The 27,546-nt window shown below is 38.5% G+C and overlaps 1 protein-coding gene across 4 annotated transcripts in view; it reads right to left on the reverse strand.

Annotated features, from left to right (window-relative positions):
• clock.L (clock circadian regulator L homeolog) overlaps positions 1 to 27,546 on the reverse strand; it is a 55,975-nt gene that overhangs the window by 9,453 nt on the left and 18,976 nt on the right. Inside the window, exons 1-12 of one of the 4 annotated variants that reach the window (XM_041575979.1) lie at positions 19,653 to 19,808; positions 17,369 to 17,459; positions 16,520 to 16,579; positions 10,155 to 10,303; positions 9,681 to 9,772; positions 8,440 to 8,529; positions 7,089 to 7,209; positions 4,896 to 5,009; positions 3,635 to 3,753; positions 3,071 to 3,153; positions 1,608 to 1,714; positions 1,122 to 1,269 (exon numbers count right to left, since the gene is read on the reverse strand). In XM_041575979.1, coding sequence (XP_041431913.1) covers positions 1,122 to 1,269; positions 1,608 to 1,714; positions 3,071 to 3,153; positions 3,635 to 3,753; positions 4,896 to 5,009; positions 7,089 to 7,209; positions 8,440 to 8,529; positions 9,681 to 9,772; positions 10,155 to 10,303; positions 16,520 to 16,579; positions 17,369 to 17,388 — 1,103 coding nt within the window. In that variant the 5' untranslated portion in view covers positions 17,389 to 17,459; positions 19,653 to 19,808. 4 annotated transcript variants of the gene reach the window in all.

Raw genomic sequence — 27,546 nt, forward strand, 5'->3', positions numbered from 1 at the left:
AAACCCTTTGACTATGAAAGAAACGTAGTTAAAAATATTTTTTCCATGTGCATAAAAGTTGCAGTTACATTTTATTCACCAGATTCATTTTAAAAAGATGATGAAAAGTAAGTGATTGTAATAGTTTTTAGTCCTAAATACTTATTCATGGTTACATTTTTCAGAAAAAATATGTAACATTCACAAAATGAGTTACAGTTAATTAATCTTTACGTATTCAAAGGCAGTAAGTGCTAATAATTTCCTCAAAAATATGGTTTTAAAAATGTGGGAAATGGAGTGTAAAATCTGGGAAAACATCAATTAAATGAACTGCTAGCAGGAAAGAAGAAACTATACAAATGCATGAAAAAACTGAACAATTTTCAAAAAACTGAAGCACCTTTACCCAAGTATCAATGAATTTGATGTTCTTAGTATGTCATTTTAGTGGCTGCTCACCCTGATTTTAAGAAAAACTGTAAAATCGTCTTCAATTGTTTGAATCTGATGTTAAGGCTCACTAGCTACTTCGTGAAGCTTAAACAAAGAAAGTATATGCTCTTACCATTTCTGAGGCTTAAAAAATGTGGCATCCACTGGCAAAAAAAATGTGGCCATACAATAGCTAACACTTTCCAACAGATCAGCCCACGAGTTGAACAGATGGATACTGTATGAGAGGCCATTTACAAGTATGGCTACCTTCTATAGTTCCATTTGTTTGGTCTAACAGACTGAGCTGCAGCAACGCAAAGGGTTTGTTCACCTTTGAGTTCACTTTTAGTATGATGTGTGAGTGATATTCGGGGACAATTTGCAGTTGGTTTTCAGGTTTCATTATTTATGTTTTTTGCGTTCTTTAGCTTTTTATTCAGAAGCTCTGTTTGCGAGGGTTCAAAATACTCTAGCAACCATGCATTGATTTGAATGAGAGACTACAATATGAGGAGGAGAGGGCCGTTGAATCACAGATCTGTCAAATTTAGCCCTGTCCTGGTATACTTGCCCAGATGGTAAAGCAGTATGGTTAAAATGCTATACTACAAATTGGTTTATCACGTGCATACATAATTGTCCTTTATATCATATAATATATATATTACACCCATTGCATAAGGTAACAGTGTAGGTCAATTTACCTTACTACAGTATGCGTACAAACTATAAACTCTGGCCTGGAATTCCACTGATGGTAGGTGATATAGTAGCGCGTCTGCAGCCATATCCATTGCTGTCCTTTTGTCAGGAACCTGTAATAGCATGACTTGCCTTTTCCATACTGCATTACTAAAAAGAAGGCAAAATAAAAAGGATTTAATTAAATACAATCCATAGATTAATTAAAAATGTCTGTCCAGTGACCAAATTAAAAACAGGAAACTGGAGCAGGGGGAAATAAAGACAGAAAGAAGGTTGTCAGAGGCAGAAAGGATCAAGAAGTAAGAGGACAGCACAGGGACAGGAGGATATGAAGAAGGAAGCAAGGGGAACCAGGAGCACAGAGAATAAAGAAGTCCCAATTAGATATAAAAGTTGGTTTGGGCCCATGCACTGGTTAGTAGTGAAGGAGACAACAGCCTATGTCTGCCCTATATGGATATCTTTAGACTACTTGAAATACTTACAGTGTTCATGGCATTTTGCAAGGTTTTCCAGGTCATCCACGTGATAATAATCATAGCCAGAAGTTCCTAGCACCTCAAAAGGCAAATATCCAATGATTGGAGGGGCCCTAAAATAATAAAACATCAGTTTCAGACAACAGTCTCCAATATTATATAATGCTGCTCTAGTTTGACATCTAAGATGGACTAAAAGAACTAGTTTAGGACTGATGTATGTATGGCTGTATGTATTATATAAGGACACATTTACTAAATGCAAGCTGCTATGCTGCACTGACTGAATTTAAATGAAATTAAATCAGTGGACCTCATTATTCTGGATTTTTTTTGGAAATATTCCCAATCTTTCCAATAGGTTGGTAACCCTAGAGTAATTGGCACCAGAGCTCAATAGGCATTTCAGCCCAGCAGTGTCCACCTGAAATGAAAACCAGATTGCCCACTGGCCCCCATTTCTAAATGTAGAGACAAATTAGTTGACCAAGAGCTGTTTCAGTCTATGGGGCAAATTTACTAAAGGGTGAAGTGAATTTTCGCCAGTGTGACGTCATTTCAGACTTCGCCAATTTACTTACGGCGCTGTCGTAAAATCGCTAGCTAAGGAGATAGACTCTAGCGCTACTTCGCACTCTAACTTCAGGCGAATTTTCGCTCTGGCGAATGGACGTAACTACGCAAATTCACTAAGATGCGGGTTTTACTGAACGTTACCTCTTGCGCCAGACTTGCCTTCGTCACCTCAGACCAGGCGAAGTGCAATAGAGTCGATAGGAGTTCCTCAAAAAAAAAGTTAAACATTTTTCTAAGTCCCAAAAAACGCTGGCGTCTTACTTTTTACAGGGTGATGGGCTGAAAAAGATCTTACATTTTTTTTTGGGGTTCCCTCCTTCCCCCACATTTCCTTACATATGGAAAATAAACTACACAGGGGGCTCATGTGTAGGGCATTATAACACTTCTATTTTATTTTATTAAGGTTCCCTGGGCTTGTGTAGTGTAATGTATTGCTAATTAGGCATCGCTAGCGTAACTTCGAACTGCTTATCGTATTATCGCTACCGCAACTTCGCAAGTGTTCGGAACCCTGGACGCACCTTTGGATTTTCGTGACTTAGTGTTGTCCTGGCGAATCTAGGCCTGGCGAAGTGTTGCAATGTGAGCGAAGCCGTCACTGGCGCAATTTCGGAGGTAAAGTCGCCCCTATATCAATAATCATCCCCCCCATGACCAACTATTTTAACTATCCTAATTCATAACCCTCTATACACTCCCATTGCCATCTTGTCAACTCAAGCACAACGCCCTTACGAGATACAGCACGATGGCATGGCTAAGACCAAACAACAAACGGAAATCATACATTCAAGTCTAAATATTTCCACTGACAAATCCAAGAAAATAAACAAAAGTGTATGGTGTCGTAAATGGCACAACAATCTTTCAGTAGGCAAGGAGAAACCAACCTGTGGTCCAAGAAAAGAAACTTCCATTCCAGACTGTGCCTTGATGTGAACTCTTCATTGGATTCCTCTACAGTGCACATTTCCTTAAAATTAAAAAAAGAAATGATTATTTTCCATGTGTAAAAGTATCTTATGTGCAATGCCCTATATGGTCTCCTCAGGCTTTTATTTACCAGCAGGAAGAAGTTCATACTGCCCTAAACTAAAGCAATGATAGGGAACCAATGGCCGTCCATTTGTTGTTGTACTACAACTCCTACACTCCCACAACAGATAAAGGCTATCAGGTCCTCTGGAATTTGTAGTTTAACAATAAATAGTGTGTCTTCTCTTGCTGATATTCTTCCAGACACTAGTAACATTGAAGAGCAGAGCAGTTCTCTATTCTACGTGTTCCTAAAGGTGCAAACAATTCTCCTATCTGCTTAATTAGTGATAGTAATGCTTGGGGAGTCTGCACAAAGCATTCTTTCATTTTATTATTGTTCAAACAAACAACCCAATAATAACTCGCAAGCTAAGGGCATTCGGAAAATAATGTAGATGATAAATCTGAAGTGGTACCTTAATGAACTGTGGAGTAGCTAGCCTTACAGTGGCTACAAAGCACACTCTCTCTTCATAGGGTGGCCGCAGAGACCTCTGTAATGCACCATCAAATCCATTATGTGTAGAGTTGGGCACTGGAAAAAAAAATAAACACATATGGAACACTCATAACAATCTGGGCCCTGATTTGCATGTCTCAGGAGTCAGATGTACCACCACATCTGTAAGACGTTAAGAATGAACCGAATGATAACGTGAGGGTGGGCACAGAAGTCTGTAGTGGGAAGTGGGGCAGTATTTCTAACTCCCTTCAAGCTGAACATAGAACAAGCCACAAAATACTTATGTAATGCATTTTGTTCAATAATGAGGTGGGATCCCTTAACCAATAATCCATTATCCAGAAAAGATGTCTACCATAGACTATTTTATTCACATAATTCTCATTTAAAAAAAATTCTCTGTAAGATTAAAACAGTACATTGATAGCAACTGTATGCTGTATGAATCCATACTGGTGGCAAAACAATTTTGTTGGTTTTGTTTGCTGTTTAAATTATTTTTAGCAGACTTTAAGGTATGGTGATCCAAATTAGGGAAATCTTATACCTGTACTTGTATTTCTCCAAATAATATTTTGATTCCAGCATCAGCATAAAATATTGGGGCATCTTTATGACCCAAACTTTCTTTATAGGAGACCATTTGCTGGACTGGAGGAAGCTACTTCTCAATTTCACATCATAGCACAACTAGAGTATCTCCCAAGCAGGAAAGCCAGCCTATTAAGGGAATACTTTGATTGGTGAGGACCCGTGCATAAGGCATTACACAACCTTTGTACCCCTGGTCTTAAAGAGATCCTTCAGTCTTGCAGGAACCATCAGACAAAAAGAGATGTTTAAAATGGGTGAAAAAAATCAAAGCACGTTGTGCAAAAGGTGCATCCTAAGCGCATTTATGTTTTCTTACATTTTTAGAGGGTTTGCATCCCGGTGAAAAAACTGGTATAAATTTATAAAATATAGTATTGGCCATCTGCTTCTATTAGCAAAGCCAGTTATTCCTCCTTACTGATAAATAGTTTAAACAAAGAACTTCCACAATGACATATTAAATCAGCAAGTTTAAAAATATTCTCACAAATATGCTTTTCTATCAGAAATATTTATAATATGAAATATTGAGAACACAGACACGGAATAGTTATTACAGAAAGGTGTGATTTTTTTTCATTTGCCAGTTTCTCCCTGCAGGAATAAATTGTAGGACTCACCATTATTTAAAGACTTGAAGTTTCCAATAAACTTTACAAATTCGTACGTTGATGGCTCTTTAGGATCGGCTGTGCCTCTTAGCATGTGGCAACAGAATTCTAGTTCATTTTTTGCTAATAGAGCAGAAGATATGTTAACAATTAGAACATAACAGATATACTGACATAGGAAAATGCTTGGCTTTGTGTGTTTGGAAGAGGTACTTTTCATAAAATGCAATTAATGGGGCTGTTCCCCTTTAAATTAACTTTTACTATGATTTAAACATTAAATTTGCAATTGGTTTTAATTTATTTATTAATTGGTTTTTCAGTTACTAAGCTTTTTGTTCAGTTTGAAATTTTAGTAGCTATTTGGCTGCTAGGGTCTGGTTTACCTTAGCAACCAGACAGGTTTGAACGAGACACTGAAATATGAACAGATGATAGAAAGATGAGGAATACAAATACAATTTTAAGCTCACAGAGCAATTGTTGTTTTGGTTGCAGGGATCAGTGACTTGCATTTGAAATCAGAATAGATGATAATGAAAACCAATTGCACGGTTCCTAGGAATAGGACATTCTATAACATAGTTACAAACAAAGTTAACTTAAAGGTGAACCATCCCTTTAACAACAATATTTTCTCTATCATCCAACTAACCCTCAAAAATCTCCCAAAATGCTTTCTAGGATCGAAAACAGAATTAGGATCATTACTATCAGAAGGGTTTTCTATAATCAAATTAGGGATGCACAGAATCCACTATTTTGGATTCGGCCGAACCCCTGAATCCTTCTCCAAAGATTCGGCCGAATACCGAACGGAATTTGCATATACAAATTAGGGATGGGAAAAACATTTTTACTTCCTTGTTTTGTTTAAAAAGTCACACGATTTCCCTCCCTGTCCCTAATTTGCATATGCAAATTAGGACTCGGATTCGGTTCAGCCGTGCAGAAGGATTCAGCTGAAACCTGCTGAAAAAAGCCGAATCCTGGTTGAATCTTGAACTGAATCCTGGATTCGGTGCATCCATAAATCAAATCATCTCGACAACATTTTCACAAGGACCTTCACCTCAAGGTTCAGAGATTAAATCTGTGCCACTCAGTATTTTGGGTCTTTGCTGCTTGAGAAAGATCCCTATTAGCACTAGCTACTAGTTTAGTAGCGGATTTCTAATGATCTTTAGACTGTTTACAGTAGGCTGTCAAAACATCAGAGATGTTACACACAGCCGTTGCTGTTTCCATTTTAAGAAGTAGAGTCCATGCCCCAAGAACATTTTCACATTTGCTGTATTTTCTCAAGAAATCCAGTATGGCACACAAGTAAATATAGTTGTATCTATAGTAGGTTGACCAATGCACTTGTTCTCCACTCCATTTTGAACTGGTTTGTCTCCTCTGCCTTACAGATATTAAGAATCAAGGCGGGACCTCATTCAATAGTTCCATAAGAACTATACCACTGTGTGTGTGTGTTAACTCCTTGAGTACATTTGTGGTTCCATATAAAGGTATACAATACTATATAACCTGATCTTTACTATATTTACCTAATAATACACCCACAATTGAAAGAGGCTTAATGAACCTGAAGAAACAGCCTTCTAGCTACTACGTAGCTTTGTGCATGTAGTCTTGCTGGCCAAAAGGAACTATTCTCAAAGAGACAATTATTTTTGCGCGCAACAATTTTTTTTTGTAGCAGCAAATTTTTCCACTGCAAATTTTAACAGCAGTTTCGCGAAAACATTCGCAGGCAGCGAAGTGCAGAAATTAGACGTGAATCCATGCCTGGCAAATAAATTTGGCCATTACAAAATATTTATATTTTTCCTGCAATTAAATATTTGCATTTATTCGTCACCAGCAAGGCTAGCAATATCAGAGCAACTTCTGCTTTATAGATGAGGACAGTTGGCATTTCCATATATGAATTATAGCTAAGAGTTAAATTCAATTCAATGGAACCCAAAAACTGAGAGTGCTGCTAAGTAACCAGAGAAGATGTTGCTAAGTAACAAACCATATGTCTATATTTTAATTGGCCCTAAAGTCTCCCTATTAACAATATGCTTATACAAAGCAGCCAACACACCAATAAAATAATTAACCATCCATGTTCATGATATTGGTCACCAAGGGTTTTGCCAATAGGTTCCATTAAAAAATCAATTTTACCTGCATGGGAAAACCACTTACTTTTAAGATACTCCGATGACAAAGAACCACTTTCCAACATCCGCGTAGACAGAATTTTATACACTTCTGAATGTTCCCCCTCGGGGACAAAATTAAATATACTCTGATCAACAAGATCAGACTGACACAGGAACAAAAAAAAAGGAGAGAAAAATAGGTTAGAGAATTACAATTTATTGGAGAGCACAATAACAAGGTCAGAACACTCCAGTGCCTGGAACTCATGAATGATTTGTTTACACAAGAGAGTCATGTGGCGGCACTTAAGAGATTGCTTTAAATGCATTTCCTTCTCACTGCGCTTAGGGTAACACTGGCAGTTCTACATCTTTAGCAAATATGTCAATCTGGCATTTATCATGCTAGGTAATGAACAACGGGACTCAGGAAAACAAAAGCCATAACTAACAGTGCATAGCAGCAAAAAAAAAAAAAGGGCATATCACAAGATCAAGTATTAAAAAAAAAAGTTATTTGACCTGATCCCATAACTGATAACATTAGTCCATATCTCCATTAGCAAATAACAGGCATTTTTATTATGCCCAACAAATATGACTGATATGTTCCAAAAAGTGCTCAACAGACTGGAAGGAACAATTCCTTTTTATCAGCAAAAAAGGAAAACGATGTTATTACTAATAATATAATTACAGGTATGGGACCGGTTATCCCATAATGTTCGGGACCTTGGGTTTTCCGGAAAACTGATCTTTCCATAATTTGGAACTTTATACAGGTATGGCATCCGCTATCTGGAAACCTGTTAACTAGAAAGCTCCGAATTACGGAATGGCTGTTTCCCATAGACTCCATTTTATCCAAATAATCCAAATTTTTATAAACGATTTCCTTTTTTCTCTGTAATAATAAAACAGTAGCTTGTACCTGATCCAAACTAAGATATAATTCATCCTTATTGTGAGCAAACCCAGCCTATTGGGTTTATTCAATGTTTAAATGATTTTCTAGTAGACTATGAAGATCCAAATTATGGAAAGATCCGTTATTCGGAAAACCTCAGGTTCTGGATAACAGGTCCCGGATAACAGGTCCCATACCTGTACCTTAAGTCTGCTAGAAAATCATGTAAACATTAAATAAACCCAATAGGCTGGGTTTGCTTCCAATATGGATTAATTGTATCTAAGTTTGGTTCAAGTACAATCTACTGTTTTAATATTACAGGGAATAAAAAATCATTTTTAAATATTTGGATTATTTGGATAAAATGGAGTCTATGGCAGACGGCCTTTCTGTAATTCGGAGTTTTTTGGACAATGGATCTCTAACCTGTATTTAATCAGCCGAACAAGTGTCACTCACAAAGTTGGAGTCTCCTTTTACTTACTGGTAAGTGTTCAAGTAAGGAGGTCACGCTTTCAGATACATATATTATGTTTCCATCTGTCATAACTGCCAGGAAAAATCCATCCAGCGCCTGAAAGGTAACCAAACAGCTCTTTATGGCATGTTATAGCTGTAGCTCAATTATGTATAGATGTAGAATTTATCAAATAGTTTTTTTCATTCAAGCTTAAGTTTGTGGCACATAAAAAACTCATAGAAAATATTCTCAGATGGAGGGCACTCTAATACAACAAATATACAATATTATTAACTTATGGGTGCAAATAAAGCCCAAAGAAAGCCCCCATACAGGGCCAAACACAGAATTATATTAGCAAAAAGGGCCTGCACTCCAAATAAATAGATAGACCAAGTGGTATTTGAATAGTCATATATTTATATATTTAAAAAGAAATACATGCATAAGACAGGGCAAAAACATGCCAGAAGATATCACAGAAAATCAATTGTACATACCACTCAAAATATTGTCAAACAGCAATTTGAAAAGGAAAGCAGATACACCTGCGCTGAGAGGAGAATCACCCCGACGTTTCGGCTTTTAGCCTTTCTCAAGGGGAATTCCCTGTCTTATGCATGTATTTCTTTTTAAACATACTGTATAAATATATGACTATTCAAATACCACTTGGTCTATCTATTTATTTGGAGTGCAGGCCCTTTTTGCTAACATAACAAAACTCAAACATTTTAATTTTTGTGGCAAAAACCTTGAATCGTGGTAAAACCACAAATTAGAATTATAATAAATGGCTCCATAATTTATCTGTTGCACAGTCAGAATGTATTTCAGTGTTCCAGGGTTGGGTTTAGATATTTGTCTATTGAATATACTGGGCCCATTGCACCACAAGAAATCAATATTTACTACGTATAATGTTTAAGCTTTGTTTAAAACATTTTAAAAGCCTGATACGTTTTTCAGACTGCCCTGACATCTCTGTTAGGGGCACAAAATAAATTTGTTCAGGGCTGAATTAAATATGCTAAAAAAAAATGTATTCAGCTCCCTTAAGTAATCCAGTTGCTGGCAACTGACAAAGGACTAAATCAGTAAAATACAATTACCAATACACCCAGCACATAGTGAAATACAGTTTTTTGGGGATCAGGTAAAAACAGCAAGATATGAATTATTAGGTTAAATTAAAAATCCTTCTTTTACTTTCATTATTTTAACAACTATAAGTTATCTTTAATAGTACTGCAAGTCCCACCTACCTCCAGCATGAGTTGAGTAAATTCTTCATTACTAAGGAAAGTAGGTTTCCAGTCTTGTCGTATTTCGCTAGCATCCGACTGTGCACTGATTTCTGCAGGGAATCATTATGCAAGGTTAGAGATTATTCTTTAGGATTTGTTGGGGGGGGGGAGAAACAAATAGTGCAGTTTGCTCCCTATAGCAACCAGTTAGCAGGTAGCATTAACAAGACATCTTATTGGTTGCCATGGTTTTCTGCACCCAAGCAAACTTGCATTTTATTTTATATGGGGTAGTGTGCATTTTTTTTTCTTTGCATTTTCTTGTTTGTGTCTTTCCTGCCTAGCAGCACTCACTGGGTAGATAAGGATCCAGCATCTTGGATGCGGTTTGCTCCAAGAATTTAATTGTGTAAAATTAATTTTCATGCTACTGTTAGACTGAGATAGCATTTCGAAATAAAATCCCTCAGGGAACAAAAAGAGCGCACGTACCTTTATGCTTCTGTAGGAAGTCAATGCTTTTCTGCAGCACTGTGGATTTGTCTATTCTTCTGGCATTGCCTGGCAACATAGACCCAAGCTCCTTAATGAGAATATTGAACTGATCTCTTCTCCGTTTCTCCGATTTGTTCCGAGACACCCTTAAAAAAAACCAAAAAAAAAAACCCAAACATTTAAATTAGCAGTCCTATGAATCTACAAAGCTTACAAACTGTATGGGAATAAAAATGAGATAATGTGTATACCCAAATTATAGGGGTATATTATAGCCCAAAGTATTTTTATCAACTTGAACCTTGTTCAGCAATTTTTCTCTCTCTCTCTGCCTTAGGGCAGGTGCTAAACCCAGGGCCTGATGTGGGTTGTGCCCTAACTTGTATTTGTAAATGACACTCAAGCTAAGGGCGGTTGGGATGCATATGTGCCGCTCTCGGCCAGCGCTTCTCTTAATGGAGAAGGAAACCCTTTTGCAAAAAACCCCATACCCCCCACGCCAGGTAGACCCCCCCCCAGGGAAATGCCCCATACTTACCTCTTGCGCAGATTCTTCCAGCGGAGTTCCACGCATCCATCTTCTGTGTCCACTGTAAGGTGACTGGGGGATCAGTATATCGGCGCATGCGCAGTTGGAGCAGTTTGCGACAACTGCGCATGTGCGGAATTACACGGAAATTGCCTCCCAGTCAGCTTACAGAGGATGCCAAGATGGATGCGTGGAACTCCACTGGAAGAATCTGCGCCGAGGGGTAAGTATGGAGCATTTCCCTGGGGAGGGGGTAGTTAGCCTGGGGGAAGGAGGGTACGGGTTTTTTTGTAAAAGGGTTTCCTTCTCCTTTAAGGTGGCCATACACAAAGAGATCGTTTGGCGATCTCTCCCCTATATACCCACCTTCAAGGTGGGTAATATCGGGCCGATCCTGGGCACTATTGCACTTTGCGTGTTGCATTGCAAGTATGGCTCAACACTTGCCATGTTTTTTGTTTTGGCCCTATGTTCACTCACTGAACACCTCCTGTAACCCTGCTAGAGCATAAATTGCAGTCTCCCCAATATTATTAGTAATTTTCAATCAACTTTAATATTTTTTGTATGCTGCCATAAGGGCTTGTATACATGGTGCATACAGCAGAGCATGGCCTAGGTCAGGGCTGTCTAACTGGCGGCCCACGGGCCACTTCTGTGGCCCCCCACCTACCTGCAGTGTTTGCTTACCATATGTGAAATTTAAAAGGTATCACTACAGAGATTAACTGGCCCCTGCATTGTTAAAACCTCAAATTCAGACTAATCCCCCGTATCGTTCACAACTGTGATCCCCCTGTATTGTTCACACTTGTGACACCTCTATTGTTCACATTCTAAAGCCCTGTACTGTTCTACCTGAGACCCAGACTGAAACTGCCCACATTGTTCACCTGTTCACACCTTATTCAAAATGCTAATGGGGCACCAGCACTGTGTCACTGTTAGTAGTACATATTAGAATGATAGGTTTCCCCGTCTCCTGCTCTGTTCTGCCCTCCCTGTGTGTGCCATTCTCTGCTTGCCCAGTGCTGCTTGTGTGTGCCATTCTCTGCTTGCCCAGTGCTGCTTGTGTGTGCCATTCTCTGCTTGCCCAGTGCTGCTTGTGTGTACCATTCTTTGCTTGCCCAATGCTGCTTGTGTGTGCCATTCTCTGCTTGCCCAGCGCTGCTTGTGTGTGCCATTTTCTGCTTGCCCAGTGCTGCTTGTGTGTGCCATTCTCTGCTTGCCCAGTGCTGCTTGTGTGTGCCATTCTCTGCTTGCCCAGTGCTGCTTGTGTGTGCCATTCTCTGCTTGCCCAGTTCTGCTTGTGTGTGCCATTCTTTGCTTGCCCAGTGCTGCTTGTGTGTGCCATTCTCTGCTTGCCCAGTGCTGCTTGTGTGTGCCATTCTCTGCTTGCCCAGTGCTGCCTGTGTGTGCCATTCTCTGCTTGCCCAGTGCTGCTTGTGTGTGCCATTCTTTGCTTGCCCAATGCTGCTTGTGTGTGCCATTCTCTGCTTGCCCAGTGCTGCTTGTGTGTGCCATTCTCTGCTTGCCCAGTGCTGCTTGTGTGTGCCATTCTCTGCTTGCCCAGTGCTGCTTGTGTGTGCCATTCTCTGCTTGCCCAGTGCTGCTTGTGTGTGCCATTCTCTGCTTGCCCAGTGCTGCTTGTGTGTACCATTCTTTGCTTGCCCAGTGCTGCTTGTGTGTGCCATTCTCTGCTTGCCCAGTGCTGCTTGTGTGTACCAGTCTTTGCTTGCCCAGTGCTGCTTGTGTGTGCCATTCTCTGCTTGCCCAGTGCTGCTTGTGTGTACCATTCTTTGCTTGCCCAATGCTGCTTGTGTGTGCCATTCTCTGCTTGCCCAGCGCTGCTTGTGTGTGCCATTTTCTGCTTGCCCAGTGCTGCTTGTGTGTGCCATTCTCTGCTTGCCCAGTGCTGCTTGTGTGTGCCATTCTCTGCTTGCCCAGTGCTGCTTGTGTGTGCCATTCTCTGCTTGCCCAGTTCTGCTTGTGTGTGCCATTCTTTGCTTGCCCAGTGCTGCTTGTGTGTGCCATTCTTTGCTTGCCCAGTGCTGCTTGTGTGTGCCATTCTCTGCTTGCCCAGTGCTGCGTGTGTGTGCCACGGATTTAACATGACTTCAATTTTCACATATGAGGGATTTCCCTGCAGTGAGCACCAACCACTTGGTTTTTTGGTGTGCTACCACCGTTAATGTGGATATGATCTTAAAAGTTCTTGTGGTAATATGAGTGTGGTTTACAGTGGGTGTGGTTTAAAAGGGGGAATAGCCAACACTGACTTTTATTATCGGCCCTCTACCACATAGGCCAGTAAAATTTTGGCCCTTTGGCCCTCGGTACCACAGAAGTTAGACAGCACTGGCCTAGGTGAAGAAACACTAAACTGGAAAGTACAAGAAGAGGAGATACAGTACTTGCCAATTAAAAACACAATGGCAATTTTATACAAAAGTTAAGGAGTCCATTTTGTGTTTAAGGCAGTGCAGATTGGGGCCAAGAAGTCACTTCAATGTGACAAATAAAATAAGCAAAACTAACTTTTGTGTTTTACCCCTTCTATTACCCTTGTACAGGTATGGGATCCATTATCCAGAAACCAGTTATCCAGAAAGCTCCAAATTACAGGAAGGCCATCTACCATAGACTTGCAGTTTAATCAAATAATCCAAAATGTTTAAAAATTATTTCCTTTTTCTCCATTTTATCCAAATAATTTAAATTTTTTAAATAATTTCCTTTTTCTCTGTAATAATAAAACAGTACCTTGTACTTGATCCGTTATCAGGAAAACCCCAGGTCCCGCACATTCTGGATAACATAATATAATGAATCCTTATTGGAGGCAACATGCTCTTATTTGGTTTATATAATGTTTAAATCATTTTTTTAGTAGAGTTAAGATACGGAGATCTAAATTAATGAAGGATCCCTTATCTGGAAATCCCCAGGTCCCAAGCATTCTGGATAACAGGTCCCATACCTGTACCAGGATATATCCCCTTACATCATCAGGCTTTTTCTTGCAGAATTCAGTCAAATCTGAGTGCTCAAACCAAATCCAAATGATACCACGTGACTTTAGACAGAACTTTTTTTTGCCAATTTCTGTTTTCCTGTTTTGCGAAAGCAAATGATATAATTTGCATATAGCACAATACTGTGCCCCCTACAGAATATTGGGGCCAACTCATCACCGGAATACAGTTTATTTTGGATTCAATGCATCCCTAGGTAAAATATGTATTTACTTTCCTGTAATTATAGTACAGAACAAGAAATGCAGAGAACATGAGAGATTTGGGAGATGGGAATTATCTCAGATAATTTTATAAATTATATTTTACTGCACCATTTTTGATGTTTGATAAAAAAAAAAAAGTGGGCACAGCCCTATGTATGGGACTTATAACACAAACATGTGAGACAGGTACAGGTTATAACAATACTGCAAATCAACAGACGGTTAAAAAAAAACAAAAGAAAAAAAAGGTCACAAGTGGTTACTAATACTAATTACTAATACTAAATAAAAAAGACAGACAAGCAAACAGAAGCCTTATTATCTGAATGCTGTTTGGAGGAGGTCAGTGACAACCAGATCTCATTGTCAGTTGCAGAGTGAAATAGGTTGAATAGGAAGGCTAATATATAATAAGTGAAGACCAAATGAAGAGTTGCTTAGAACAACTCCATCTATAGCATACCTCCCAACATTTGAAAAATAGAAAAAGGGACAACATTTTTTGACCACAACCATTTTATGGCCACACCCCTTAAATAACACATCCGTTTACAAAATTTGCCAGGCTATAGAAAGTTTGAACACATTTCTAAAGGTTTTAGGGTCAAGTTTTATTTATTACAGTTTTGCTTATGAAGGTGAATTGCCATTTAAGCTAAAAGTCTCGGTTCTGCCAAGAGATTTAGTTATCTTAACTAGTTACAATTTTATCTTTACTTATCTTAAATAGTTACAAATGTATCTAAGTGCAGCTTCTGAGTATTCTGGGCTTTCTGCCAAAGGCTTCCTACACCCTTAGCCCCAAAGCGTTCAAGCAGAAGCTTTATATACCTCAGTTTTCAAATGTTTCCTCATCGAGCGATTCTTTGAAGTTCAATGCTGAATTCCAGGTCACCTGAGATTGATGACTGTCAACTGAAAATGCAGATTGCCATTTTTTGAAGTGACATTTGTCTAACAAGTGCTTGTACTAGTGCTACTATGGCAACTACCACTGTGGATATGGTGGTGGGAGGAATTTGGTTCTACAATGTAAGGGGTTATAAAGCATTGAGATCCATTTCTAGGTCCCAAATCAAAGATTAGAAACTCCTGACCTACACCATACTAACCTTCATATGCAATAAAAGGCACTACCTTTGACCAGAGCAAACAATAATATATTTGTTTTTCTTTTATTTTTTTCTTCCAACAGCTGTTTACAAATGTACATTTCAAAACAATGAAAGCAAGAGGATACAGTGCCATCAATGTAACCCCAGTTCTTTGTTCTGAAAGGATATAAATTGTATTAATAAAAACAGAAAGAAAACTAATAAAATGATAAAAAAAACAAATAAAATAATAAAATACAAACAATAACAAGAATAAAAAACACCTCCATTAACTATTGTGTTTGTATGTGGGATTATTTCCTTTAAGCAAGTGTAATGCCTATTACAAGGTATTTATTAGGGATATTAGAAGTATTTTGCTGCTAGTATATACAGGAGAAGAGGTTTGCTTTTAATTAGGTGACCAGTAAATGCTATGGGTTACTGTATCTGGACTCGTTTATTGCATTTATTACATAACCATAAAGTGGATTACCCCTTTAACTGAATATCTACACTAAATAAAATGTGGATCCATTCATGTGTTCAAAGCCTATAGGTTAGGTGCCTCTGGTCTACACAATACTTAAAAGTTTTAAGGATAATTATCACATATTTATAAACATAGAAAGTAGTGCTACACAATCAATCTCACCGCTTTTTGTAGCGTAGGGTGCCGGCTGTGCCTCTGTCTGCCCAGGTCCAGTTCAAATTCCAATACAAATTTCAGCAGCACTCCGGTATAGTGAAAAATAATTTATTTGTGCAAATGAAGCAACGTTTGGGGCATTGATAAAGGCCTGGTTACGCCCGAAACGTTGCTTCATTTGCACAAATAAATTATCACATATTTATAGTGTCAATATATTGTGTATAGTGCTGTACAATAAATAGGTGTATACATTCACCATATTACACACAAAACAATAACTGCTATTAGAGGTAAAGAGGGCCCTGCTCAAAAAACAACTACCCATTCTAACCGTTTAATTCTGGACTTTCAGGCCCACAACACTGCTAACAGACTACTTCCGAATTAAGCATAGCCCAAAAAACCCAAGCATTTGTGTATTCAACTGGTAATCACTTGCCATAGTCTTCTGAAAGTTGCTTCAGCAGTATGAACAGAATAATATGTGGCAATCAAAACAAGTGACACTAGGCTTTCTAATTTTCCAGAGGCGCAAACATTCTAGCAGGTCCATTAATTGCCACCCTAATCCTGAAGATGGTGTCCGCATCATATTCTTTTCTCCAGTACACAAGAGTAAGCAATACATTTTTGTACTCGTACACGGTTTACAAATATTCATTTTAACATGATAATTAGTTCTTATTATTACATTTGTGCCATATAAGAGTATTCAAATGGTTTCCAGTTTAATTATTTAATAATTTTAATTTCATTCCCATTAAATACCAAGCAATTTTAACAGTCTTTCTTTAGTAAGCATGGTGAAGTCATCCATGCTACATATGAACTCCAAGTAAGGCATACCTCTTTGCTTTATCCTTGTCATCTTCTTCTACCAGTCCATCAAATATACTACCGTCATCTCTGTGACAGGAAGACACAACTGCTGTTAGTGAATATAGCACAACTATAAATAGCCTATACCAAGTGGCTAACTTAGGCGTTTTAGCCTGATGTACAGAGAGCAGGCTGGTACTAATTTTTTTTACTGCTTAGTTGGGAAACTCTCAGAATATTGGCATTACAGCTGTTGTTCTGTAAAGTTCCCAGCATCCATAGTTGGCTAGAAACACTAGGATTTGAAGGTTACCATATCAGCCATAAAATATATATAGATTGCACATAAAAAATGTTTCAAGGTCAATGTGAGGCATGCAGAACTGATATGCAGCAAGTTACTGAAATTAATAGACTAGGCCTGAAAAAAGAAAACATTTAATGCCTTTCTAAACATTCAGGATTGTCAGTCAACTTCCTTTTTCAATGAATGAATGCAAGTCACAAATAGAGAGAAATCAGTAGCTGCTACTTGTAGCTGGTTAGAAGTGATTGGAAATATTCAATCATGCCACTATAGAAATCAATATAAACTATTTCAAGCCAACTTCAAGTAAACTGTTAGAATCTCCTTGCGTGGCATAAACCCAAAGGCAGGTATAGCCATTCAGTCTCCAACATGGGTCCTTTTCTGCCACATCAAAAGTCAGGCTAAAAGTTCTGCATCCCTTCAGCACATAGACAGAAATCAATTGTGACAAATAGAAGTTACAATGGGGATTATTTTTTGTAGGAAATCTGTTCCAGAAAGGCCATAAACTATGGTATCAAAACATTTTCAAATTGAGAATGTGTGACTTTTATTTTAACAATTACCTGTCTGCAGTGGAGCTCATCTTATGTATGCTTATGGAAAGGAGAAGAAAAGGTCACACTTGAGCCTCGTAGGAGACATTTGTAGATGTATCTGCAAAGAGAATGACATACATTGTTAGCCCATTTAAACTAATATACATAATGTATGGAATTGTATTTTCATCACTGTACAATGCATACTGCTTATAAATAAAATTTAAGGCAAGTATTTTATGATGATATTTTGGAAAGAGTCAACAATTGATGTCCAGCCATTTAAAGCTTGTTTTACACAAAACCCTTCTCCACTACATGCAATCTGCCAAGTAAAATTTCCAGACAAAACAACTTGCACACATAGAGCAGGTTTAATTGTTAAGCTGCACATGACGCCTAGTCATGAGATGGTGCTGACACGTCAACATGCAATAGCATCAAATAGACTAAAAATCTGTTCTGCTGGGGCCTCCCAACTGCAAGTTTCCTGTTTAACTATCTTACAGCTAAAGTGTCATCTCCCTCCTACTTCTCCAATAAGTGTAGGTCTCCCATCTATATGGTGGGAGAATCAAAAATGGTCTATATACAGATCACAAGCCCATCTGTGAGTCGTAAGCCTGTACATAAAAGCTATAAGAGTGAGGGAAGTCACAGCTGTGAGACCCACATAAATCTCTGGCAAGTTCAATGTCAAGTACTTTCAGCTTCTTTGTCAGTTTAGATCAGCTACCAAGAACTACCGTATGTAGCTTTATCCATGGGCCAGAATAAATAAAATATATATCAAATAGAAATAGAAATATATATATATATATATATATATATATATATATATATATATATATATATATATAATATAATCCAAAAAGGTAAGGTGCACACTGGGATCCTTTGTAGCTTTTTTAAAAAAGATAAATTTTATTCAATACATGTTAAAAGGAGGTCAAAGTTTCGGTCTGTTCCTAAGACCTTTATCAAGACCAATAACACACTTAAAAACATTGTATCCATAAATAAGTAAAACCAATTAACACTCACCCAATCCCGTGCAGCCCCATGGGACATGTGATGCAGGCTCCACCCCAGCCGGGGGCATCACATGTCCCATGGGGCTGCACGGGATTGGGTGAGTGTTAATTGGTTTTACTTATTTATGGATACAATGTTTTTAAGTGTGTTATTGGTCTTGATAAAGGTCTTAGGAACAGACCGAAACGTTGACCTCCTTTTAACATGTATTGAATAAAATTTATCTTTATTAAAAAAGCTACAAAGGATCCCAGTGTGCAAAACCGTTTGGATTATATATATATATATATATATATATATATATATATATATATATATATATATATATATATAATGTATGATTTACTCGGTCTATTTGTAAAATCTAAATACTACATGGTGAAGTTTGTTTGTGGGGGGTTTTGGCAAACTTCTGTTCCTTTAAAATTTGGCACCTTGCATATCCCCAACCAGGGCACATGTAACAAACCTTCCTATTTATATAGTAATATTTGCCTCCATAAAGCTCTGCTTGTTACAAAAAAAAACTAGATTTTTCAAACCATCAGTAGTAAAATTAGAATTTAAGGTAGTCTGATAAAAACACTGTTTAACTCAAGTCAGCCACACAGGCAAAAAATTGTTTAGAATGAATCCATGCCATGTATTGAAATGGATGACAGATGTGTATTATACAAATATGTTATATGGAAAACTGCAAGAAACACTGCGCTAATGTTCATGCACGTCACTATGATTATGTTAACTATATATTTGTATGAATTTTGGCCTGCCCTGGGTTTTAATTTTGGCCAGCTTCTTTTCAATTTAATTTCTTTGTCTTGCAAATTCCCAGTTCTGATTTAAATGTTACTACGGACTTTTGCCACAGCAACCACACAGGAAGCCAGAAGTCACAACAAAACATGCAAAGAGACAGAAATAAGAAAATACTGTAAAAGACAGCACCGCCAATATTAAATTTGAGGCTGAAGAGTGGCAGAATAAAGCAGAGTTTTCAAAAACTGAAATAAATAAAAATGAAGACAATATCCTTAGCTACTCCCAGCTCAATTTCCCACCCTTTATATTGCTTCAATTAGCATCTTGAAACTCCTGACTTAATCTGGTAAAGTATGTCAGGCATTCTCCAACACTTCAGAGCAACACTAGCCCTAAGCCACATATCATGTATCACGCGTGCAACTAATCCTCCACACTAGAACATCTAAAGATCAAACACACAAAACAAACCAAAGCAAAACAAACACATATCTCTTTTATTAGCCAATTGTACCTGGTATATATTATTTTGTTTTCAAGGCAGAAGACATCTCTGACAGCAAACATTCCCTGCTGCTTAAATTAACAGCTATGGGGCCATTCCCATAGTCCTTCAAGAGACATAAGGAAGCAGCTCAGTAAATTGACAAGGCCTATGACCAAGCGCTTAATCGTGATCAAAATGCTCATCAGGCTGTTTCTTGTATGTTACTTTTCAGGCCTGCTGCTAGGGGCAATGCATTTCTAATGTTTGCGGCTAGTGTAATGCATTTTTAATAACGGGTATGGGGGGCTAGACACAGCAATTCAGTTGAAAATTAGGGAGACGCTGAAATATATTAGTTGTGGTAACTGTTGTGTCTTTCTTCTCATTAGAGAGGTAGATAGGCAGACAACATCTGTTCTATAGGTAAAAAAAAAAACAACTTTCTCGTAATGCAGACAAAAAAAAAAACAAAAAAACTTGTACTGTCTCAATAATGAGATCCAGAAGATAAATATCTCATTTTGTGATGCTGTGTTTGTGGCTCACATTGATCACCTGACAGGAAATAACAGGTTTTAACTGTAACAGGAAGAAGTGTGTCTGTCCATTGCTCAGCTATGTAACCCATCATGTGCGTGTGTCCTAAGTTTGTGTGTGAGCAGAGTCTCATATGAGCCAAAGGGATGGACTTAAAAGAAAACTATACCCCCCCAAAATGAATACTTAAGCAACAAATAGTTTATATCAAATTAAGTGGCATATTAAAGAATCTTAACAAACTGGTAAATATAGTAAATATTGCCCTTTTACATCTCTTGCTTTGAACTACCATTTTGTGATGGTCTGTGTGCTGCCTCAGAGATCACCTGACCAGAAATACTATAACTGTAACAGGAAGAAGTGTGGAAGCAAAAGACAGAACTGTCTGTTAATTGGCTCATGTCACCTAACGTGTATGCACCGTGAATCGTAGGATACTAGGGGGCGGCCCTAATTTTTTAATTGGCAATCTTCTATTTAAGACTACCCAATGGCACATACTACTAAAAAAGTATATTATTATGAATATAAAAAAATGGAAAAAAAATTGGAGATGTGGAAGCACTCTAAAGGCTAAGTAATAGTATATTTAAGTATAATGGAAGTGCTAGTTTTAATGCACATTCCCTAGTCCCCTGTCTCAAAGTTTACAAAACCATACCACGTCAAGGCTTCCACATCTCCATTTTTTTACATTGTATTATTATGAATAGTTTATTTACATTAAGCAGTGTTTTACACATGAGCTGTTTTATGCAATATATTTGAATAGAGATGTACATTGTTCGGGGGGTTTCGTTTTCCTTTAATGCTTAAAATGGCAGTGTTTTAGTATGTAATTATCTAACAGCACATATTACATACCATGAAAGAGCATTTACTTTATATCATGCATTTGAAGACACTTGAACATGCAAGCTTTATCTTTTCCTCCAAGAAAAAAGTAAATCAGGCTGTGTCTGTTTAATCCTGCTCACAGTTAAAGGAGGACTAACCACTAAAAAAGAATATGGTTAGAAATGCCATATTTTATATACTAAAGGCCTTTACAGTTTTCACAGGTGCTCACCATCTTGGATTTTGTTAGGAGTATCAGTGACACGCACATACCCAGTGTGCTCAGAGCAGCTATTGAGAAACTAATCATAGGGGCCATCGCAAGTGATCAAGTAGTAATTGAGGTTTGCCGGTCATATAAGCTGACACTAATTGCACTGGAATCTGAACTACTTATTAGCCTTGTATTGTGATGTTTATATTCTATATTCGACAAAAGCTCAGGTAAGTGACAGCAGCACAGAGTATATGCAGTGAATCAGCAGAAAAGAAGATGGGGAGCTACTGAGGCATCTTTGGAGGCACAGATCTGCTAAAGGGCTGTGGTTGCCTTCGGCTGGTATAGCATCCTAAAACACAATGTACAACCTTTCTGCCTTACTTCTTTAGAGCTCCTTTAATAAGAGGACAGATAAGATAAGAAAGCCAGTCATAATAAAATACCACCATGATTAGGGATCAGTTATAATGAACTGCACATTAGCAAGTTTTATGTATAAATAGCAGCAACTCAAAGCAGGAAGGATTTAACTTGTACAACATAAGTTAGTAACAGAGGATTATGTTTTGCTGTGCAATAAAGGGTTATTAATTGCCAAGGTGAGACTTCAAACTTGACTCCACCTCATGGTATGCTACACAAGCTTGTCATACAGGTATCCATGCATGATACACAGTGACTCTTTAGTTCTACTAGATACAGACGCTATTATGTGCATAAATAAGCCAACTTGGCTAAACTCTTATGGTTAAAAATAACAAAGTTTATACTTACTGAAAATTCCTTTTCCCTCAGTCATAAAGGCAGCAATCAAAGAGAGAGAGAGGAGAAGCACTCCTCACCTGTAGGCAGGATTAGCCCCACCAATTAAAGGTCAGGGCACACAGGAGGATTCAGGGAGATTAGTTGCCCGGCGATAAATCGCCTCTTCTTTTGGGCGACTAATCTTCCCTAACTGCCTCCCCGCCAGCTAAAATGAAAATCGCCAGGGGGAAGGCACTTGTTTCCTGAAGTTGCCTCAGAAGGAAACTTCAGGCGACTTCGGAAAACGAATCCCGCCGAGTGCCATCTCGCCGGCAATTTACATTTTAGCCAGGCAGTTCGGGGAGATTAGTCGCCCAGAAGAAAAGGAGATTTGTCACGGGGCAACTAATCTCCCTGAATCTGCCTGTGTGCCCTGACCCTTAAAGTGACCCCCACCCTATAAAACTCCCAGCAGTGAATTTACCAAGCAATAACTAGACACTATCTTTTCTGACACACAATTGTATTATATACAAGAAAGAAGGAAGTATAAAATTTGTTATTTCCCTCACGTCCCTACAGGCAGCACTTAAGAGAGAGTAGAAGAATCAGTGAGTTAAAGGAGGGCTGAATTGATAATTGCTTTTGCAAAAGCTGCTTCCCTAGATGGATCAATGTCCAGCCTGCAATGCTTTATGAAGGTTTTACAGCTTGACCACAAAGCAGCTTTGCAGATCTGGTCCAAAGTGACACCTGCTCTCTCCTACCAGGAGGCTGACATCGCACTTGTTGAATGGGCCTTTGGCACTACCTTATCGGTCATCAGGTAGTCCAATGAACTCTGATGAAGTGCCAATAAGAGAGGGCACGAAACGCGTTAGTTCGCACCACTTACCCACTGCCTGTTATCACTTATGCAAGCTGAATAAAAGCCGCTTTTCTAAGAATTAAGTGTGGCGAGTCTTGATGGGGACGGGCCAGCGCTGAACAGCGATACACAGATTTTGCCCAGTCCAATGAAATTGTCTGTTTTATCCATCTGGAGATGGTATATTTGGAAGCTGCTTTCCCTTTATTAGGACCAGCAAAAGAAAGAAGCAGATTATTATCCACTAAAAATGGTCTGACACTCTGGAGATGCACATTTAGCACTGCAGCTCTTTCTCCCTTTGGTTTCTGTGATATTAAAAAAAAGGTTGGCAGGTGGATCTCAAAGTTCCTGTGAAAGTCTGATGTAACTTTAGGGAAAAATGAAGGATCAGACCTTAGAATTAGTTCATAAGTATGAGCTTGAAAATAAGGCTTGTTGCATGAGAGAGCTTAGAGTTCCCCAACTAGTCTTGCAGAGCAAATGGCCAACAAAAAAGTTGTTTTTATTGTAGGATGAAAGAAGGAGGCTTTGGACATTTTGCAAGGCCTTCAATACAATGTCAAGGTCCCAAGCAGGAAAACACTTGAAGAGCATCTTTGGTCTCAAGTTTTTAGAAATCTTCTAGGATTGCTCTGCCAATGACTCACCCCTGTAGGCCCCTAAAGCCGCAATCTGAACTTTCAGTGTGTTCAGAGCCAATTTTTTCTCAAAATCCTCCTGAAGGATGATGCCGCTCTGCATACCATGCTCTTCTTGTCCAAGTCGGTGCAATTACAATTGCTGTTGTATGGTGCTGCTTGTGCTTTCTGAGTACCTTCACTATTATCGCTAGAGGAGGGAAGATGTATGCCAAAGTGAAATTCCATGGCTGTATCAGAGCATCCACCGCAACTTCTCCCTAGTTTGCCTTTAGGGTGAAAATTTTTGCTTTGTGGCCATGAGGTATCCCTGGGGTTCCCCAAAGGGCACAGAGCTGGAGAAATACCTCTGAATTCAGACTCCATTATGTTGGTAGTATTTCCCTTCGACTTAAAAAGTCTGCTACTGTATCTGTGGAGCCACTTATATGCCTTGCTCTTAAGTCTTCTAGACTGTTTTGGCACAAGAACACATTTTTGATGACAGATCGCAAGGAACCTGGCTTTTTGAGCTGCCTTTGTGATTCAGATAATACTCAGATGATATGTTGTATGTGCTGCCACAAACTGTCAGACTTTCTCCTTCCTTCCAAACTTTCAAGCGCTCCTTAAAGACCCATCTGTTTAAAGAGGCCTATTCGATGTACCTTAATTAATCATTGCTGTATCAAAAATGACAAAGTGTTTATATAATCCTAATGTCTCAATTGTACCCTAACCTTTTAGTTTGTAAACCCTATTGTACTCTGTAATCCTTGTCTGTTATCCACCATTTATTCCCTGTTTGCTATAACTGCAATAAAGCACTGCGTTTCTTGACAGCGCTATATAAATAAATGATGATGATGATGATGATGATGTGTGAATATGACTCCTTATGGAATCCCTGAAGGCCATAATTGCCCTCCAGACTGCCTCTAACATTTGAAGGTGGCGAGAGTGAGTTTGGACCTCAATGGCCTTGTCTGTAGCAGCCATCCAGATGGGCTCCCCAGCATTTGCTTGGATCAGTAGTTATTATGTTTGCTTGCTTTTGGGGAAAAGATTGGATTCTTTTTGAAAATTCTGGGTAGAAGCAACCAGTTGAGAGACTCTTTTACTTGAACAGGTAGAACTACACATCTGTTTAGTGAATCTTCTTGCTGATTCCACACTAGAAGCAAGAAATCTTGTAGCGGTTTTGCATGGCCTTTGGCCCAAGGAAACGTGTTGATTGATAAAGAAAACAGCGCCAAAGCTTCCAAATTTTGATTCATTGTAGATCTCTTCCTTTGGATAAGCAAGGATACTTTTAATTTCTTTTTTCGCGTTTTTCTTCTGGCAAAAAAAAAAAACCTTGCCTACATGTGTCTCCAGCCACATTCTTATGAATTTTATTCTCTGAGTTGGAAGAAGAGCTGACATTTCCCAGTTTATTAACCAGCCCAGGTACTGCTACGTCTCTAGAACTAAAGAAAGATGCTGTCTTAGAATAGAAGGGAATCTTGCATTTATCAGGAAATCGTTGAGATACTGAATGACTGACACTGCCTTCTCCCTTAAAAAGCAGCGACCACCACCATGATTTTGGTGAAAACATGGGGGAACTTGAGATGCCAAATGGGAGTGCTAAGGTGGATGTCACAGGGTTAGTCGAATGGTTGAAATGTTTCCTTCATAGCTCATTTCATCCAGGAGAAAAAAAATCTTGCATAGAAGGAACAGGCCCTTTAATCTTGTCGGTACAGGGTTTGCACAACTTTTCACTCTCTGAAGGAATAAACATCCAATCATAACCTGAACAATTTAGAGGCTGCCTTGAGGCTGCCTTTTTCTTTAAATTTTTTAGGGTCTCTTTTTTTACTATGATCTGAACGTGGATCTTCAGCTTCAGAAATGAATCAAATAATATATAGTCACCCTATGCTTGTCTGAGTTCTCTCTGGGTGTGCCCGCCCACACTCCAAAAACATACTGAAAGCTTAATTTGCTTTTGATAAAATTGACCACAGTGTTTGTGTATGAGAAAGGAACCTTAGATCGTAAGCTCCGCTGGGCAGGAACTGATGTTCTAGAACTTAAATAAGCATAGTAATAATACTAACATTACCTTACAAGCACTTTAGCCCAGGAAATTAATTGGTTGCAGGATGGTCTATTAGAAGAAAGCTTCAGCTCAAGTTTCTGTGACACAGCAGCATTTCTAATTTCAACCCTGCAAAATATAACAGGAGAAAACATGAAAAGATGTTTCATTTTCCAAACCATGAACCAAGTTAGGGAACATGTACAATGTATTGGGGGTTATTGGGATAGCCACATATACAACAACCAGCTGATAGCTAGACAACTATTGTCTTTGATCTGCAATAGTTGAGAAGTTTAAAGCACAACTCTCTGCAGGCTTTTTGAACTTGTAGCAATTAAGGGTACAAAAACATATTTTTAACAGCTATGGGACAGTTCCTAATAATAAGTGGCTGTCTCTTAGAGAAGCCAACCACAGAGTATAGCCATATACAAATAGCTATAATGCCGAATGACTATTTCATCCAATTTCACTAAATGAGGCTTAATTAGAAAGTAGCCCACTGCAGTACATAGTTATATATGTTTGACCCATAATATAGGGTGTTTTTCCATGCATAGATAAAATCCTATAGTCTCTATTTAAAAAGCAGTATAGACTGTAGCAATGTACAGTTCAACACAGAGATCTAAACTGCATAAAGATACCAATATAGAAGTAGAATTTTGTCTCATGCAGACATATATGTAAAAGGAGCAGAAATCTACAGCTGGAGGTAACCCTGCATCCCTTAATTAAGACCTTAGAGCGGAGAAGGCCATGGCCAAGACAGCAGTTACTTTGTTAATCAGGACATATATGCCTCCCAAAGAGACCAACAAATCAGAAGTCAGAAGAGAAGAGAGAGAGAACCACAGAAACTATTTTATGCTGTTTTATAGTTTTACAGAATGATTGATGCAATGCTGATAATTATAGGTTGTTTGCTGCTCTGAGATAATTCACTCAGAATTTATATACATATAAATGTGCCGGATACTACTAACATTCAGCACTTTGCAGAACACATGCTTCTCATCTGCGTGGCAGACTTACACGATTCTCTAAGATTTTAGTGTTCAGATGTTCCTTTCAGTCTAAGCCTCAACATTCCACAGATACCTGCCTGTAGGCTTCCCATACATTTGCAGTCACATAACATTGCAAATGCAGTGGAGAAGAGTGGGCATGCTAGGCTAGAAATGGGACCGTATATGCACTCATGGAGAAGCATCGTGGTGGTCCAAAATGACTAAAGACAATTTTAGCAGAAGAATTACAGTCCGTTTTTTCTTCTACGTCATATGTACAATATACAGGCAAAACACATCGAAGTGCTGTACAGTGCTGCATGCATAAGAAGTGTTATACAAATAAAAATATTCATAAAACTGAAAAGTTCATTTGACATTCGTGAAACTGGCCAATTGAATGCTGCTATCATAGCATTTTATAGAGAAGGTATAAAGGCAGCCATTTAAGGATAAAGTAACAGCTCACACACTAGTTATACAGTGGGAAAGAGGGTATAACAGAGAGATGTCAACACTGTTAATAGTTTTGCAAGTTGAAAAATGAATATATTTAAGGAAATGTACATAGAGTTGGCAGGATTCCCAATGAAGAAGACTACTGAACAACATTGCCTAAAAAACCAACCCCAAGGTTGTTGGACTGTATGCTGCAATGTGTACATGCAGAACGGGGTATTCAGAACATGTGAACATTCTGAATACCCTTCACAATTTACTGACTGGAGAAAAACTAAAGGCAACTGCTTTGTAATGGAACATGGGGCTGATTCACTAACATGGGGCTGATTCACTAACAGCCCCATGTTCGTGGAGTCAGCCCCACGAACATGGGGCTGACTCACTAACAAGAGAGTTAATATAATGCCCTACACATGAGCCCACTGTAAAATGAATGTTCCATATTTTAGGAAATGTCTGGAAAAAAATGGTTCCCCAAAAAAAGTTTGTTAGGACTTTTCCTTTCAACGTGATTGCATGCAAAAGACGCCA

Source organism: Xenopus laevis, chromosome 1L (genome assembly GCF_017654675.1).
Source record: "Xenopus laevis strain J_2021 chromosome 1L, Xenopus_laevis_v10.1, whole genome shotgun sequence".
NCBI classification, from domain to species: Eukaryota; Metazoa; Chordata; class Amphibia; order Anura; family Pipidae; genus Xenopus; species Xenopus laevis.